At 43.0% G+C, this 19,317-nt stretch overlaps 1 protein-coding gene across 3 annotated transcripts in view; it reads left to right on the top strand.

Moving 5' to 3' along the window:
* DDX43 (DEAD-box helicase 43) overlaps nucleotides 1–19,317 on the top strand; it is an 83,212-nt gene that overhangs the window by 3,118 nt on the left and 60,777 nt on the right. For all 3 annotated transcript variants that reach the window (XM_073569336.1, XM_073569335.1, XM_073569334.1), the window contains exons 2-6: nucleotides 7,113–7,168; nucleotides 9,971–10,085; nucleotides 12,421–12,549; nucleotides 16,026–16,107; nucleotides 17,531–17,687. In XM_073569336.1, the coding sequence (XP_073425437.1) occupies nucleotides 7,113–7,168; nucleotides 9,971–10,085; nucleotides 12,421–12,549; nucleotides 16,026–16,107; nucleotides 17,531–17,687 (539 nt within the window). The remainder of the gene's footprint in view (nucleotides 1–7,112; nucleotides 7,169–9,970; nucleotides 10,086–12,420; nucleotides 12,550–16,025; nucleotides 16,108–17,530; nucleotides 17,688–19,317) is intronic.

Genomic DNA, 19,317 nt, shown 5'->3' with positions numbered 1-19,317 from the left:
ATCCCGACTAGCGAAATGACGCGGTCAGGATCGCTGGTACATCGCTAGGGGGTCGCTAGTACATCGCTGGGGACGGGGATCGCTACTTACCTGTCAGACGCGGCGATCCTGCGTCCTTCCGCCCGGCTCCACGCGCCGCAGGAAGTGGCCGACGAGGAATGGTCCAGGAGCTTCTCGCGCGATCAGCGATAACCAGCGGGGGGAGCCGGTCGGAGGTAAGTATCACATGCAGCGATATCGCTAGCAATATCGCTGCAACGTCACAAAATCGGTGACTTTACAGCGATATTGCTAGCGATATCGCAGTGTGTAACGGGGGCTTTACTTCATGGATGCAGATTGACACTGTCACTTCTGATGTGATTGTCATTGAGGAGTTAACTTCTGCTGAGGATTTCTCGGTGTACTAACCAGGGCTGTGGAGTCGGTAAGCCACAGTTCCGACTCCGACTCCTGGATTTTATCAGGCTCCGACTCCGGCTCCGACTCCTTCATAAATGGCCAATTCATAACAACAAATTTACTGTTGTAAAATATTAAACATCGTGCTTATTCAGTTTCTCACCATCATATAAGTAATCAGACCACTTAGCGCAAAAACTACATTTATTAGAATACAATTAGAATATAGCAAATAACTTTTATAAACTTTTCTAAACTGTAAGTAAATATGCAATAAACACTTTTATGCAGTTAATAAGAAGAAATCTATAAATTTGTCCTCAGAAAAAGTATTGCCTCTGTCAGATCCTCCTTCATGGATGCCCTCAAATCTGATCTAATTATTTTGAGAGCAGAGAACAACCTCTCTACACTAACTTGTGTTGGTGGCAAAGCAGTAACCACTCGGGCAACATCTCTGACAATGTCAGGATACAGAGGAATCGCTTGTTGCACTGTTATTTTTGATGAACGGTCAAATTTCTCAATTTCTTTTAGTGCACATGAAAAATTCTGCTGAAATGTACTGGCTGTGTTCCTTGATGGGGATGACTCTTCTATGCGGGAAAGCTTTGCACGGTCCTTGTGATCCAAATATTTTTCGAAATTAAATTCTTCATCAGTTGATGATGAGGGTGAAGATGTGGCAGGACGCCCAAATTCTTCTTGTTCCTCCTGACTGTTCTGCAACCCTTTCATCCTTACTGCTATTTCAAACAGAGCTTCTTTTCCTTTACTTAGCTGTTGATCATCTAGAAGAATCCGATGCATTGGGTCTACATAAACAGCTGCCAAAAGAATGTTATTTTGTAATAGTAGCTCCTCTCTCTGTTTCATTGATGTAGCAATGCCACTTGCAATTAACCCTCCTCTTTGGGACAGGCGAAACATCAGGTTCTTCCACTCCTTTAAGAAAATACCTGGAGTTAAGTCCTCTGCTTGTAATTTTTTAGTCACAGTAAATGGGTGCTCTAGCAATTTTTCCAGCTCAGTCACCTGATTCCACTGACTTTCATTTAGCGTCAGTTGAGGGTTAGCCATGTCTACAAGAAATGTTTTCAGTTCAACCAAGCGCTGAATCATTAAGTAAGTACTGCCCCATCGTGTGGCTTGATCAATAATTGCCCCTTTTCCAGCACGTCTCTTCAAAATTGAGTCAACTTTAGGGGTTCTGGCAACAGTAGCCAATTTTCTCACCTTGCCAATCAGTGCAGCAGCATGTCCTTCTTGCAGACTGTCTCTTATAGCCAGCTGTAGCGTATGCACAACACAGCGCATGTGATGAATGAAAGAACATATTGACACAGTTTCAACAAGATCATCTAAACTATCATGTTGCTGTTCATCTGAAGCAACTTCAGTTTGCTCCTCAGTTACAATACTGTGTTCCTCTATTTCAAACATTTCTGTGTCTGTGGACCCAGAATGTTCTTCTAGCTGCTGGTCACCATCATTACTCTCATTCATTAGCTTAATAGTACTTATCATATTTGAAGCATTGTCAGTTACGACAGAAAGAACTTGCTCTTTTTTAAGTTCATAGTCTTGCAGAACCTTTTCCACCAAGACCTGGAGAAACTCACTGGTGTGATGAGCTTTGGTGTCTTTTACTGCCAATGTCTTGGTAACTATTTCATTTTTGTCACAAACAAATCGGACATTGATGGCAAAATAGTTCACTCTGTGACGTGTGCAGGCATCCATTTTAAGAAACAGAAAGCGTCCCTTGAGAGTTTTTTTAAGTTCTTCCTTTTGTTTAAAAGCTTCTTCGATTACTAATTTTCTAATACTCTCTCTCTCCAGAGAAACACCAAGCTTGCGGGCCATTTCCCCATTCAGACACATAAAAGCTGGTCGTGAAAATAATGAAATAGGCACACTATCCTTTACAACAAGCTCTATGATCTGTTTTTTAAATGTATCTACTGTCATTGTCACAGTAACTTTGTCACTGACAAAATATCTTGCAACTGATGGCTGCAAAGTTCTCTGCTCCTTTGTTTGGCTGGAAGAGCTGGGCACTGGTTCATTGGTTTGGATGCAGTCTTTCTCATCCACTGCTTTCAGTACTTCTGGATGAAAGCGCTGTAAATGTCTCTTTAGATTAGAAGCTCTGGTAGGAGCATTTTTATCTTTGCCTGAATATGCACTCATCTTGGCTTCACAGCATTTGTTTTCGTCTGGATCATTTGTCATACACTGACAGACATATGTTTTCTATCTTGAGTGATGGTGAAATGTTCAAATACAGCTGATTTAATGTGATGCTTCTTTGACATTCTCAGGTTTTTAATTCTGCATTCACAATCCAAATGACAATTGTTTTTCCTAAAAACAATTGTACAAAATTATTGCCAGGTCGTACAACTGATATAGTGGTCAGTAATACTGTTATTATTCCTCATGTACTCACAGTTAACTGATGCAAAGTTTGTTGAAAGGATAATACTTCTTAGGCTGGAGTCACACTAACCTGCGCAAAATACGCTCCGTATTTTACATGCGTAATACGGATCAATGACCCCTAAACAGTGCTCCGTAGGTCATCCGTAAGCAAGGTGTGGTCGCGTATTTTGCGCATGTGTGCATCCGTATGTAATCCGTGTGGCATCCGTATGCAATCCGTATGGCGAGATTTTCTCGCAGCCTTGCAAAATGGACATTTAACGGTTTTGAGGCCTGCAAACAATTTAAATCATTAGCCTGCACCCTATTTAGACACTCAGAAACAGGTTGCTGCCTACATTCTGTACATTTCTCACCTTGCTTTCACGAGGGGTGTTGGTGTTCTTTGTGCAGCATGGCAGAGGGTCTGAGATTCAATACAACTGAGGAGGTTCTCTTTACCTGGCTTTTGTCACGGCGCTTTGGCCAACCATATCCTGTGATAGTGGATCCGCGGAGGAGGAGACGCATGTGGGTACATCCACTTTTGAGGCAACGACTCACAAGAGGTCATTTTCACCGCCTCTATTCGTCTCTGCGGGAGCATCCGGAGAAATTTTACCAGTACTGTCGAATGAGCATTTCCACATTTGATCGCCTCTTGGAGACAGTGCGCCCTGGGATAACCTTTCAGGACACAAGGATGCGCCAAGCCATATCTGCAGAGGAGCGACTTCTACTCACAATACGGTATGTACTCCACGACCACATTCTCTATGTTCATAATGTGTGTGTTAATTTATGTTTTTTGGCCGCCTTGGACAAAGTTTAATACCCTCATATTCCTCAAAATATGTTTCACCTGACACAGCAGAATGTTACATCTAATATGTCCTGCATATCACTTAGTCATTGTGCCACCAAATATGTGTGTGTTCTTCTCTATCATTCCCTACCAAGTTTGGTCGGCATGTAACTGATTTTTTTTTTACTTTAGCCATTCTAAACTGTACTATTTCTGTTGTTCGACAGCTTCCTGTCCACTGGCCTGTCTTATGCCGCCCTCCACCATGAGTTTCTCATTGGAAAGTCAACCATTTCAGGCATAGTGAGGTCTACATGTGCAGAAATCTGGACAAAACTCCATCAGGTGGTCCTACCCGAGCCCAGGATGGAAGACTGGTTAAGGATTTCAAGGGACTTTGAGGAGGACTGCCAGTTTCCAAATTGTATTGGGGCCCTGGATGGCAAACATATCAGGGTGCGTAAGCCGCCGAACTCAGGCTCCCAATTCTTCAATTATAAGCAATACTTTTCTGTTGTATTGTTGGCTCTGGTAGACCCTCAATACAAGTTTATAATTGTTGACATTGGGGCCTATGGAAGGACTGGAGACTCTAGAGTCTTCAATACTTCCATAATGGGTCGGCGGCTACGCACCAACCAGTTGGATCTCCCACCACCACGCCAGCTACCAGGCTCCCCCGAACAATCAGTCCCTTATGTTCTTGTGGCAGATGAGGCCTTTCAGTTATCACGTAATGTCATGAGGCCATATCCCCGGCGCAACCTTGACCACAGGCGCAGAATTTTTAACTTGCGCCTATCACGTGCTAGGCGACTGGTGGAGTGTTCCTTTGGGATTCTTTGTGCCAAATGGCGGGTGCTCCAGTCTGCCATTCAGCTGAGTGAGCAAAATGTGAATGAAGTTGTGAAAGCCTGTGTTGTTCTGCATAACTTCACCAGGATACATGATTGTTCCTCCTCTGATGGTGTTGTGCGTAGGCCGGACAATGTGCGCAGGGTGAGACCACCTATCATCCCTCAACATAGACCGCTCTCTGGCCTCAAAGTGCGTGATATATTCACGAATTACTTTATCTCACCTGAGGGGGCAACTTCTTGGCAAGAGAATGCTGTGTCTATGTTATAATTTTTTTGTTTCAAAGTGTGTCTAAATATATATTACTCAAGCCTTTTTATGACCCTGCTTGAGCAAGCATCTGTGTGGATGGTCTCATGCGCATTAAATTTCTTGGTGAGAGCTGCCACCTCTCCAGAAATTCAAACACCTCATATAGGGTATTGGGGGGGGGGGGGGTGCTTGCATCAAGCAGGATCTGAATACACCCCCTAATACGGAGCCTGACCTCACGGGTAAGGGCACGGAGATAAAGGGTGAGGCTACGTGCATAGGCCTCCTCACCATCATCTGTAGTGACTCTGGACAAGTAATTCAGCACCCCAGTGTCCACATGGGTCCGGCTCTCTTGAATGGCGACCTGGCGCCTTCTTCTTATTCGCCGTGATGCAAGAGCAGCCTGTGGGGAGGGCCTGATCTGGGCAGTTGGGCTGCTGCTCAAGTTGCCCATCTCTTCCAGGATGGGTGAGGTTGCAGCTGCAGACCGTCCTGGTGGTGTGTTGTGTCGGGCACCCATTGGGTGGTCTTGTGATGCCTCCTTTTCAGACATCCTTCTTGTAGGGGGAGAAGATGGGCCAGCCACCTCATCCCCCTACAGGATCAATAATGGGCTCTGCCTCTGAGGCCGTTCCTCGATCCGTAAGGTTGGATTGAGTTCTGTTATGAAATAGAACAGAGGCAAAAATACATCAATATTTTTGTCCCTGTAAAGTATTTGTGTAATGTTTTTGTGTCATGTGGTGTGAGGTATGTACTTACGGTCTCAGAGCCAGAATTGGGGCTAGGAAGTTCAGCCGGTCATAATATATATATTTCCGCTTGACATGGCCAGCATCCCCACTCCTGGACCACTGCTGGCGTTCCCGGCGGTACTGGTCCCGGATGCTTCTCCACCGTTTCATCACATCTTCCACTGCAATGTGACAGGAAAGATTGTCAAAATCACATATTTGAGAGGTCACATTTTCAAACAGTAGTCTAGGCATGGGGCCTTATGGGGTGTGCGTTCTACCCATGGTGGCATATGTAATTGGGCCGATACCCAGGGTCTCATTAGCTCCCCTGAAACTAATTTTAGTGGCTAGGAGGATGAGGAGCTTGTGGCCTAACCCCTAATTATGGCTGTGTGAAGCCACGTGTCACATCCTAATGTAACGGCCTCATGAGGCTAAAATTACATGCCCAGGAAGGTGGGGGGGGGCTGATTGTTGAGTCATTTTATAGCACGCGCTAACGTTAATTATATTTTTATGGTTGCACTTACGAATTTTCTGCTGCTCATCACGTGGTCTGTCACCGAAGTCATGGTACATCTGGCGACAGATGCGCCTCCATGACGCCTCCTTTCTTGTGCGGTTCGCATAGTTTGCGTCGCGTGGGTCCCATATTTCTGGACGCTCCTGCACCAGCACAATTAGCATCTCCACATTTATGTAAGTGGACGCCATGCTGCTGCTGTACTCCGTGGAGGCGTACTTCCTGGATGTCTGGAGCGCTTTTTGAGCTCATTTGCATGTCTACGCTTCCTGATGATGGATTGGCCCATTTCCTGTTCACCAGCCAAAAGACCTGCGTATTGCTCACAGGTCACACGTGTGTTCAGTGTGTAATCCGTATTTTTTGCGCACCCATAGACTTGCATTGGCGTGCTACGGGCGTAGTACGCTGACAATCGCAGCATGCTGCGAGTGGCACGGAGCGGAGGATACGGAGGAGAAATATACGCCTGGTGCGAGTGACCCCATAGAGAATCATTGGTCCGTGTCTAATGCGTGCTTTTTGCGCCTCTCACGCACCCGTATTCCTCGCCAGTGTGACTCCGGCCTTACAGTCTTCCTCTTCTGAGTAGCAGGCAGCTGTGAGATGCTTGGAAGACGCACACCTAGTATGATCTAGTCTAGAGGAGGAGCTTTACTACTAAGAATTTGCAACACATTTTCACTTTCAGTTTCATACATTGTAAGTAGGGGGGTTGGGGCAGCATGAGGTTAACCAAGTATAAGATTAGATAAGGGCAGTGGAGAACAGTGACACACAAGAAGTAAGAAATGTCTCTATCTCCAGCAGAACTGCTTATCACTGTTGTTCATAGTTTGATAGAACATATATATTTGAGTAACATTTATAAAATTCATATGATAGTTCAATTATGAAATATTAATACATTTTTTTTAAAGCTGGAGTCGGTACATTTCTACCGACTCCGACCAAAACTAACTCCGACTCCACAGCCCTGGTACTAACATGGTTAATAAATGCACTTGTTATTTTTTTTGGTACCTGTCAAGAAAAAAAAATTGTATAAGATAATCTGGATAATTTTACTTATTGTCCATGTGAGTTTTTGGGAAATTGTGTTTTTCAGGGCGTGGAGGGGCTAAGATAAAGGAGCTAGAACAGACATCTAGTGCAAGGATAAAGGTAAGCAACATGAATCTCATTTTTTCCTCTTTTTTTTTTTTTTTGCTGCTTTTTTTAATGCTAATTTTCAGCTGCTTTTTAAAGTACCAGCAATGCCTAGGAGATTTCAGAAATCTCATGCACACATTGTTTTTTTTTTTTTTTTTGTCACCAGGATTTTGTGCTTTGCGTTTCTTTTCTTTTTTTTTTTTTTTCATGGAACATGTCACTACTTTCACTTTTTTTTTCAATCTTTTTTGCAGCGTTTTTTCACCCATCGATTTGAATGAATGGTGACACAAAGCTGCAAAACCGCAGGTTGACCTTTTTTGCAGAGTATTTGCTGCAGAAAAGTCAAGGACAGTATGATGTGACCTCAGTCAGCTCTGCTACATTTAGATGGCAGGTTGCATGATGCGACCATAGCCTGTCATCTAGCAGAGACACTGAGCAGCCAGGAAAAACCCACAGCTGGGTGCTGCAACCCTCAGCTGACCGCTTCTGATTGGTAGTGAATTCTTCCCCACCGATCAGACAGCCACGGTTCCCACGTTGTCAAAAGACAGCGTCCGCTGTGATAGGAGGTATAAAGTTTATCTCCTGTCACTGGTAGGACCACTGCTCCCTCCTTATGCCTGCTGCCGCTTCTAACAGTGAGAGCAGAAGCTGTTGATAGGAGTATTCATGAGCTGGCTCCTGTGCTGTAAATAAATTTAAAAAAAAAAAACCCTGCATGGACTTCCCTCTAGGTTGATAACTAGCAAGGCAAAACTCACAGCTGGGAGCTGCCTGCAACACTCAGCTGACAGCGTTGGCAAGGCTGGTTATCAAGAATAGAGGTGTCCCCGCGCCATATTTTTTAATTATATAAATAATTTTAAACTGCTTGGGGTCCCTTAATTTGTGACATCCAGCCTTGCTAAAGCAGACAGCTGGGGGCTGGTAAGAGGCCGTAGATATTGGGCCCCTCCCAGCTTAAAAATAGCAGCCTGCAGAAAAGGCATCTATATATCTGTTAGATGTGCCTATTCTGGTGCTTTGCCCCACTCTTCCCACTTTCCCTGTAGCAGTGGCAAGTGTGGTTCGTATCTGTGGGGTTGATGTCATCTTTTGTATTGCCAGGTGACATCAAGCCCACGGATTATTAATGGAGAGGCGTCTATAAGATACCTATCCATTACTAATCCTACAGTTGCGTTGTAAATAAAAACACTGCAAGAATAAAGTCTTTTATTTGACATAAAACAAGACACAGTTCTTCCTTTTTTATTTAAAAATAAGAAACAGTTATAATCACCTAAGGCCAGTTTCACACAACAGTTTATTTCCGGCACCAGAAATATCCATGTGTTGTGTGTGTATAATACATGTGACGGTTTGTGTGGTACTGATGCGGCACACGGTTGCCACACGTGTGCCGCATCAGTACCACACAAACAGTCGCCCAGGAAGAAGCGCTACAGTAAGCGCTGTTCCCCGGCGGCGAGTGTTGAAGACTGCTCTCCTCATTCTCCCCTGCTCTGCCAGCGATCGGCGTGAGCAGAGGAGAATGATGACTGTTGTATTCAAGTCAGAAAAATGACAGCAGATGGGGGCTTTTGGGACTATTACTCCCATCAACGTACACCTGGTGTCGCTAAGAACAGTTGCAGCAGGAGCGGATGATGGGGGTATTTCTCACCCGCCGCCTGCGCTATAACTAAATGAATGAACCCGACATGGGTTCCCCCCTATTGTTGGTAACAAGCCAGACAAAATTCACAGCTGGGGGCTGCAACCCTCAGCTGTCTGCTTCAGCAATGTCGGTTTTTTTTTTTTTTTTAAATATTTTACTAAACAATTTTAAAAAACTATGTGGGATCCCTCCCATTTTTGACAACCAGCCTTGCTAAAGCTCACAGCTGGGGGCTGGTATTCTCAGGCTGGTAAGGGGCCATTGATATAGGTTCCTCCCCAGCCTAAAAATAGCAGCCTGCAGCTGCCCAGAAAAGGCACATCTATTAGATGCGCCACTTCTGATGCTTTGCTCGGCTCTTCCCACTTTCAATGTAATGGTGGCAAGTTGGGTATTAGTTGGGGGGGGGGGTTGATGTCACCGTTGTATTGTCAGGTGATATGAGGCCCCGAGGTTAGTAATGGAGAGGCGTCAATAAGATGCCCACATTACTAACCCCATCATCACGTTGTAAGAAAACAGACACCCAGAATAAAGTTCTTTTAATTGAAAAATAACAGACTCCTTTAATAATCTCAATTAAACCATACTTACAACGTCGCCTAATTCCACCGAAGCCCTCGATCTCCTGTAATAAAACTAAAATGAAAAAGCAACAATATACCATACCTGTCAGTCTTTGTGTCCCACGTCATAATCAATGTCTGGGGGAGAATTAGTTTTCAACCTGGATGGTGCCAAGATACGACTGTCCAGGCTGAGAAACACTGGTGAATGAGATGCTGCGAGTGCAGCCTCAGTGACGTCACTGAGGCTGTGCTCCCAACTGGGCTGAACTGCGGTGTCCTCAGGACCGTGGGAAAATGCCAGTGATTAGGTAACCGCATTTCAAGCTCAGTGTCTTCATAGCAGATCACCGTGAGAATTTTTCTATCTGCTAAAAAGTAAGGGGGATTAAAAGTTTCATTGCATTTCATTTTTCACTATAAAAAATGCTCCCCAAGGGAGATTTTAATTTTATTTGCTCTTTGACAATCCCCTCAAGACTTAAGTATTTCAAAGATATAATTCATTAGTCCTTTTGGGCAAAACTATTTTTTTTTTTTTTTTTTTTTTTAATAAGCTTGTTGCATTTTACTTATGTTTAGATTGTGAATGAAGGTTACGAATCGATAGTAAAGATATTTGGAAATTGTGAACAACAGAGTAAAGCCAAAGAGTTGATTGAAGATATTGTAGGAATATATGATACACCGGAATTTGGTGAGTAAACTCTATTTTATAAATAAAATGCTAACTAGTTAGCACAGCGATGTCGCAAGCTTTGTTTTTTTTTTTTTGTTTGTTTTTTTTTCTCACATCTTCCCACATTTTTGGAACTTATAAATTTGGCTTGATTCTTACTTGCAAAGTGAACAAGTACCCACATTACACCTAAGATTTAAAAGTGGCGATAGCTGCATAAAATAGAAAAAAAAAGGACACACTTTTGCCCCCACCCTACCAAAAAAGTCTAAGGCTCTGTGCAGACGGTGCGGTTTCTACTGCGGATCCGCAGCAGAACTGCAGGTGATGTACAGTACCATTGTAGCCTATGAAAAATAAAACCACTGTGCACACGCTGCGGATTTTTCCGCGCGGTTTTTGTGCGTTTAAAAAAAAAAAAAAAGCAGCATGTCACTTCTTTTGTGTGGTTTTGCTGCAGTTTTTCACCTGCTCCATTCTACAAATCCGCAGGTGGAAAACCGCAGTAAAACCGCAAAAAAAAAGGAAGAAATCTGCAGGAAAAATGCAGGTCATTTGACCTGCGGATTTCGTAAAATCCGCGCGGAAAAATCTGCACCGTGTGCACATAGCCTAAGTGGGTAAACTTGCACAATTGGTGGCTGACTAAATACTTTTTTCCCCACTGTAAGCGCAATTCATATCGAAGAAACTTTACCACTATCATGAAGTGCAATATGTCACCTGAAAAACAATCTCCTGTTCAGTGGGATTCGGTGAAGCGTTCCAGAGTTATTACCACATAAAGCGACACTGGTCAGAAGTGTAAAATTTGGCCTGGTCATGAAGGTGAAAATGGTCTTTAGGGTGAAGGGGTTAAACAGCCATCAGTTTTTATTAGATGTTAAAAGTATCTGGTTTTTGCTGGGAGAGCATGAATCTGGAGATAAAACCCCTGTTTTGCTCAGCGGTGGAGAACATTTATTTCTTGTCACAACCCTGTGTTGACAGAGTTGTGTTTTTATGATATAGTGCCTCTGTCAGTTGAGATACAAGTGTCAAGAGTGGAGTTTCTTCTGTCTGCAACCTATCCTGACAAATGGCAAGTATGGGCTACAGTTGATACTATGGGGCCATTTTATCGGATTCTCAGAGAATCCCTTCAAGTTTGTGTTCTGTATTAGAAAAATATTCAGGATTGAGAGTCCTCAGTAGTTGATACCTTTTAATGGCTAACTGAAAAGATGGTAACACATTGCAAGCTTTCGAGACTACTCAGGTCTCTTCATCAGGCTAGACTAATACAAAATCTGAAGTCACATATTTATGCACAATACAGCCTAGAAAAAATGCAATAGATAAGACAAGTGACGTGAAGCAGAACTATCAATATGGGAGAGGGAGAAACATAAATATAAACATTGGACCAGTTCATAGATAAGGAGTCTGGATGTTTTATGGTCCTCTGATTGGGGTCTAGTTCTGTGTTGCCCCGCAAGGTTTTAAAAGGAAATTCCTTAATTGATGTAAAAAGACATAAATCCATGCGACACATTCATTCCAGCACTGAGAGTGTCAAAGTTCGTCATAAATTTGTACTCCCAAACTCGTCTCTCTCTCTGAGATGTGAAGTTACCTTTCAATACCAGTAATTTCATATCCATGCTGCTGTGATCAGGGATACAGAAATGTTTTGCCACAGGTAGATCCATTCTTTTTTCTCTTATTGTGTGACGATGAGCATTCATCCTTGTTCTAAGCTTTTGCCCTGTCTCCCCCACATACAGACCCCCAGTTGGACATTTAGTACAAATAATTAAGTACACCACATTAGATGTAATGCAGGTGAAAGTACCTGGGATCTTGTAGTCCTGATGTGAAGTGTTCTGTATTATAAATTCTAAGCTGTAAAAACAGTACAGCAGACTCCTAGATGCATTATTGTCTTGTAGAGCATGGGCCACAAAGATGTGTTCGGAGACTTTTATTACGTAGTTATAATCTTTCTCTTCAGATATCAATGTAATATAGTAGTTGGCGGATGTTTTTCATGGTGACAAATTCACTTTGCAAAATAAAAAATGAATTGGGTTATGGTTAAATTGTGCAAAGTAAATTGGTTAAAGTAACTTATTTAAATATAACCTTAACTATTGTTAAAGGAACTCTGGATCAACCTGATACATCAAGTCCAGAGCTGCAGGGTGACTGCATGACACAGGTCTTCTCTCATTAGCCGTTACTATAGACCCAGCACGTTGATGATCACATCAGGGATATACTGTATTTTGCACGCTATATGTTAAGAAACTTTACCCTCTATTAATGTATTTTTGTAATTGTTTAATGTAAACTGCATATTTTCTAAATGCAGGATGGGGACACAAGGATCGTTATTCCTCCAACTCTACGTCTACTCCTACTGAGGTTCAGGAAAAACCAGTGATAAATTGGGCTTTAATTCGACAAAATCAGGACAAATATCAAGCCGAGAAATGGGCAGGTTTGTGTGTTTTGATGTAATTTTGCACTGTCCTTTTGTGTTTGTTGAAGGAAATGTCAAAATCCTTTGCAGTGTAAATTGGGTACAAGTCTTCTTGTACCAATTTGTTCATAGAAAACTTTAAACGATACAGCTGAGTAAGTGGTCTGCTGAGTTCTTGAGTCTTTCCCTGCATGTCTTCACAGTGATTTGGGGGCTTTTGTATTTCTACATGTATCCTAGAGATTACAAGAACAGAGCAGACTGTTTTTTTTTTTTGTTTTTTTTGTTTTGTTTTTAAAAGATCCCATTAGTGATGTGGTTCACTCCAAAGGGATTCTGTCACCTCAAATGCATACTAAACGTGCTATACAGTGATAATTAGGGGACTAAAAAAATCATACTGGTAGGCTGAGTTCACACGTGGCGTTTTTTCCGCGTTTCCGTGGCGGTTTTAACCGCGCAATTTTGCAGCGAAAAATAAGCATCCCATGCATTCCTATGGGATTCCGCAATGCTGTGCTAATGCTCCGGTTTTTACCGCGGCGTAATCGCTTCGCGGTAAATAACGCAGCATGCTCATTAACTTGCGGAATCGCGGCGTTCCCGCACCCATAGGAATGCATTGTTCCGCTTACTTCTCGCATGTGCCTGTGCACACCATGCGGAAAGTAAGCAGAACAATTGCGGATGGTACCCACGGTCCGGAGGAGAGGAGACTGTCCTCCGGGCTTTGGGTACCATATCCCTGTAAAAAATAGAATTTAAAATAAAAAATATTGTTATTCTTACCTTCCGGCGTCCCGCGCAGCCTTCCCGCCTCTCTCCACGCTCTCGTTCCCAGTAAGCCTTTGCGAAAATGCCCGTGATGACGTCCGTTCTCGCGGGATCTCGAAGTCTCGCGGTCATTCGCGCGACGTCATCACGAATCACCGCGAGACGTCGCGATCCCGCGAGAACGGACGTCATCGCGGGCATTTTCGCAAAGGATTACTGGGAACGGATGCGCGGGACGTCGGAGGGTAAGAATAACACCATTTTTTATTTATTTTTTTTTTTTTACATTTTATCTTTTACTACTGATGCTGCATAGGCAGCCTCAGTAGTAAAAAGTTGGTCACACTCGTCAAACACTATGTTTGACGAGTGTGTCCAACCTGTCAATCAGTTCTCCAAGCGATGCTACAGATCGCTTGGAAAACGCTAGCTTTCTGCAAGCGAATTACGCTTGCAAAATGCTAGTTTTTCTGCGGGAAAATCGCGGGAATTTAAAATGCGATTTTCCCGCGGAATGGAATTCCGGAATTCTCGCGGTAATTTCCGCGAGAGTTCCGGTACGTGTGCACTTAGCCGTACAGTGCCTAAGAAAATAACTTGATTCATATACACATAAGGGAGCTTGAGTGCACTTTTTTGTAGCTAAGAGCTCAGTGCATCATTACGCCCCCTCATTTTGCATGTTGGGGTCTACTGGTGCATATAGTGGCTATGCGAGTTCTCTGGCTCCTGCACATGCTGCCCGCTACACTGAGACCTGGTAGTGTAGCGAACGGCCTCAACATAGAAGAGCGAGAGCGCAGAACATTGTCATCTTGAGGTAACACTCACTTTGGGACGTGAGTGCTGTCTTATCAGAAGCAGTAAAATCTCTGAACATGCAGTATAAGGTGGCATAATCATGCATTGAGCTCTTTGTCACACCAAGGGTGCACCAAAGCCATCTAATTAGCATGAAAATTAAGTGACTTTCTAAGGCACTGTACCAGTAACATGTACAGTACTAATGACTTTTATAGCAGCCAAGTCCCTTATATCCCTTTATTAATCGTTTATTGATGTTGGGAATGACAAATTCCATTTAAATGGGGTTGCCAACAGATTGTTTTGCATCTTACTGCCAACTTATCTTTTGAGAGCTGATAGTATCACCATGCTACCTTCTGCGACCTGCAGTAGACAGTGGGGATGGCTGCTCACTGTTGTATCCTCTTTAACTGCTCTGATTCTTAATCAGATGATTGATAAATGGAGATTTCCCTCTACAGTTGTCCCGGGGGTTTGAGCGCACTGCAAGGCTATCTGTTCAGTAAGCTTGCTGTTACCACATGCCTGAGGTGCCCCTATATATTACACTTAAGTTGATGAAAATGAACAATTTCAACATTCGACTGGTATAATTGAAGGCTAGATTAATGAGTGTAACAGCAATATATGTATGGCCTCAGTGAAATGATTGTTCACCGGATTTTCGTAGAACGATTGTTTAGCCATCAATTTTTTTTTATCTAATGTTTACAACCACCTTTTAAAGAGAACCTGTAAAACAAATGTAAGGGTCCCATTACAGTAAACGATGCACCAGCGATCCCGACAACGATACGATCTGGTCAGGATCGCTGGTGCGTCGCTACATGATCGCTGGTGAGCTCTCAGTCAGACTCACCAGCGATCATGACCAGCGAGGACGCTGGTATCCAAGGTAAACAGCAGGTAACTAAGCACGCACGGCGCTTAGTTATCCACTGTTTACCTTGGATACCTGCTCCCAGCGCGAGCACGCAGGTATCCAGGGTACACAGCGGGTAACTAAGCGATACATGCTTAGTTACCCGCTATTTACTTTAGATACCAGCTTACAGCGCTGGGAGCTCGCTGACCGTTGGTCTCCCGCTGCCACACGCAGCGATGCATGTTGGCCAGCGGGAGACCAACGATCAAAAAAAGGCGCAGGACATTCATGCATGATCAGTGATGCTCATAGACTGTAAGCTTGCGAGCAGGGCCCTCATTCCTCTTGGTATCTGTTATGATCTATGTGATTATTGTTATGCTGTAATGTCTATTGTCTGTACAAGTCCCCTCTGAAATGTAAAGTGCTGCGGAATATGTTGGCGCTATAGAAATAAAATTTATTATACCCGGCGGGGGGGTGGTCGCTGATGTGTGCCACACACAGCGAGATCGCTGATGCGTCACAAAATCGGTGACGCATCAGCGATCTCGTTAGCGATCTTGCTTAGTGTGAAGTACCCCTAAGAGTCTATCTCTTGAATACGTATGAATGCGCTGCTTGTCTTCAATTTCTGAGGTGGGCAGTTCTGACCAGTGGCATAGTTGAGCCACTCTTACAAATTGTACTCTTCCACGCTGTAAACAGACAGCTTCATCAATGAAGCTCGGTGGCATTGAAGCTGGCAAGATGCAGTGATCCAACCAGCTTCAGAGCAGTTCTTCTAAGCGCTAACAAGTGGCTTACTCTTCTTGTCAAAGAACATGACCTTAACTGTTAGCATGCAGCAGTGGCCTGTAATGCAGCTGAAGAGCTGTAAATATGAAACTAAAAATTCCTGATTCTGAGAATGGAGACCTGTTTTTAGTAAGAAGTAAATGCAATGTTATTTGTATTTACATGGACTTTACAATTTTAACCATTTATGAAGATGAGACTGCCATCATGCTCAATTTGGCCAGTGGTGACTGTTTTTTGTTTCTTCTAGATCTGCCTCCAATTCAGAAGGCTTTCTACAAGGAATCATCAAGTGTTGCTTCAATGTCTGAAGATGAGGTAACAGAATGGAGGTAAATGTGTGACTATGCTTATTGTGATGTGGAATGCTTAAAATGCCGCTCCGTTGTTTTTGGACTTTTTTTTATTTTTTTTTTTTATTTATTTATTTCACCGCTGGTGTTTTTAACCTGAGCTCCCTGTCTTGCGCACTCCCAGCATTTTTGCAGTTTTTCAGCATCACAGTGCCATCTTGTGACCACAGCTTCTGACTGTCCAGAAGTCAGACGCTACCTCACAAGCCCTAAATGCAAGTCTATGAGAGCCAGAACTAGGCTCTCATAGACATGTATTGAAACGTGACCTCCGCTCGCTCCATGAAATACTGGAGCAGCCGGCAGATCACAAACTGCCAGAGACCAACATGAGCGGCAGTGATAATAGATGAAGATGCCAGAAGGTGAGGATAATACTGGGGGCAGGGGACTTGGATTTAAAGCACCACGCCAGTGGTAAAATAAATTAAAAAAAAACAAACTGATGTGGTATTTTAACCCCTTAGTGACCACCAATACGTCTTTTTACTGACCTGCAATATGAGACTTGCTTCCCCCAATGGGTGATAATCCAGCAGCTGTCAGCTGTATACTATAGCCGACCAGTTGCTGCATCAGCCGCTATCAGTGTTGGTACCGACACTAGCTATTTAACCCATTAAATGCTGAAATAATGAATACAGCATGTAGATGATTAACAGAGTGTATGGGCTCCCTCTTTAATCCCGTCGGCACCCTGAGATCTTGATTGTGTGGTTCAAAAGTTTGCCATGGCAATTTATGGCCAAATAATGGCCTTAAAGTGTGCCTGCTGCAGTGGTCTGTTCAGAAGTTATCAACATTTTAAATGGTAAAAATAAACTTTTGCATTAATTCCTGGAAAGCGCCTGAGGGCTTATTAAACTACCTGAAAACAATTTTGAATTGTCCAATTTTTTTTTTTTTTCTTTTATACACAAACATTTAAAAAGAGGCACCCAAGCAACCGGTCCTAGAAAAATGAACAGATGGGAGAAAGGCTTTCACATGCAGTCCCACACTCATTTAGCTAAAATAAGCATAATCCGTTGATATTAGCTGTATCTGCTGACAGTCTATTTTGTATTGGTGACTCCCCACTATTCCTCAATCGATAATGTCGGAGAGAGAAGAATCCAGGCTGTTGTATTTACAACTTTCAATGCTTTTTCTCTCTGAACATGAGCAATTACTAGATAAGTCTTTGTTGGGGGGACATGGATGACTGACTTCTCATGCTCTGGTTTCCTCTGATGCATATAGAGAAGCTTTGTACACAGTTATGTTGAAAAGCAAATAAACTTCATATATCTATAACTGCCTATTTACCAACACAAAAATGAGAAACTAAAATAGCTGTTTGCCACTGTTGCACTTGGTCTAGATAGCCCTATTTTTATTTAATTCCTTTGTGTTTTGACAGGAAGGAAAACAATAACATCATGTGTGATGATTTAAAAGTTGACCAAAAGAGACCATTTCCCAATCCTGTCCGTAACTTTAAAGATGCATTTCAACCATTTCCGGAAGTAATGACTGCGCTACAAAATGCTGGATTTGAAAGACCTACACCAATTCAGGTAAATCTAAAGTAAAGGTATGAAGTGTGCAGTTTGAATAAAAGTGGGACTCTCGGAAGCAAATTCTTTTAGAATTGCTGTTTGTTACTTGTTGTAAAATCCCTTATATTTTAAGGGAGCCTGTCCTCAGGATTTTACACCCCAAACTTATTATTGAGAAATCCGTGTTGGAAAACATATGCAAAGGCAGCTGATGAATTATGACAGATCTGAAGCCTCTGTCTCTTCGTTCCTGTCCCAGTGCCCCCTCCTTTTTTTTGACTGATTGCTTTTTTTTTTTTTTTTTTTTTTTACCTGAAGTCACACTGCTTAGGGGCTGTCAGTGAAGCAGAAGGTGGTCATGCTGGGCAGGGAATAGAGCTGGTGTGACAGATGCAAATTAAGCTGCTGACATGAAGACCATCATTTCTAATGCTGATTTCTAAGTAGTGGAGGAACCGAACTAGCCATGTATAAGATATTGCTGGAATTGTCTCTGAAAGAGCTACATGCACACAGAGTTTGTGCAGGTGGAGTGGTGGGGGTGAAATCCTGTCGACAGATTCCCTTTAACACATGACGCTCTCTGCAGTACATGCAGTTAGCCATGACCATATGGGAACACAATACAAATGTCACCGAGGAAGTTTAGAAGCTCTGGAGAGGGACAGAAGTGCACACAAAATACTGTCTGGTAATGGTTAGGTATAATTCATAGTAGCACAACACCTATAAAGGGATGGAAAGTCACTGTTGCTGCTCCTTGGTTGGAGGAAATGGTTCTTCCAAAGGTATAAGGGCAAAAATGGAAGCTGGAACCTTTTAGGTGGGCTTCATTACAGGAATGAAGAGCCTTGGTGTTCCAAAACTGTTTTTATTAATACCAACACCTTTTTGTGCTGGACTTGCACCTTTTTCATGGTATAAAGACCAAATGACTTGGTTTTTATACCTTGAGAAAGGAGCCGGTCTTACACGGAGTCACGTTTGGGATTAATAGACTGTTTTGAAATCCCAAGGCTCTTCATTCCCACCTGCATCCCACCTAAAAGGTTCCAGCTTCTATTTTTGCCGCATAGAATAAGTGAGCACGTTTTTGTACTGTTCAGCTAAACAAATGAACTTTTCCCAGCTAATGCAACACATGTATAGTGGAATGATTTTGCCAGCTCGCAAGCAGAGTTAGCGGTTGTCAGCTATATGTCATAAGTGAAACGCTACTGCAATCTGTACTGGCACTGATTACAGCCATTTAACCCCTCAGATGCTGCTATGAATGGCGATAGCGCCATCTAGATGCTTGTTTGAGGAGGGGGCTCAATTTTTATCCACATGGCCACCCTTCAATTGCTATCATTGGGGCCTCATGGTTGACATGTCGATGCCAAGTAATTCTGTTAACTATCGTAAGCAGGGTCCAACACAGGTCAAATATCCTATACAGTATAACATCCAGCAATCACTGTAATTAGACCAGCAGTCAAACAAGTGAAAATGGTGTGTGGGGGGGATTCTAGTAAAATTTGGGGGAAAAAATGTGAAAACTTAGATTGTGCTCAGTAAACTACGGACAGTGTCAGGTCGGCACCATTATACTGATTACAATGCTACCTTGGTTGATGAATTCTGTCTTGTGGCTGTTGTTTAATCA

Source organism: Dendrobates tinctorius, unplaced genomic scaffold (genome assembly GCF_039654945.1).
Source record: "Dendrobates tinctorius isolate UK_male_01 unplaced genomic scaffold, ASM3965494v1 ptg000024l, whole genome shotgun sequence".
Taxonomy (NCBI): Eukaryota; Metazoa; Chordata; class Amphibia; order Anura; family Dendrobatidae; genus Dendrobates; species Dendrobates tinctorius.
This window is presented reverse-complemented; position numbering and strand designations above follow the sequence as displayed.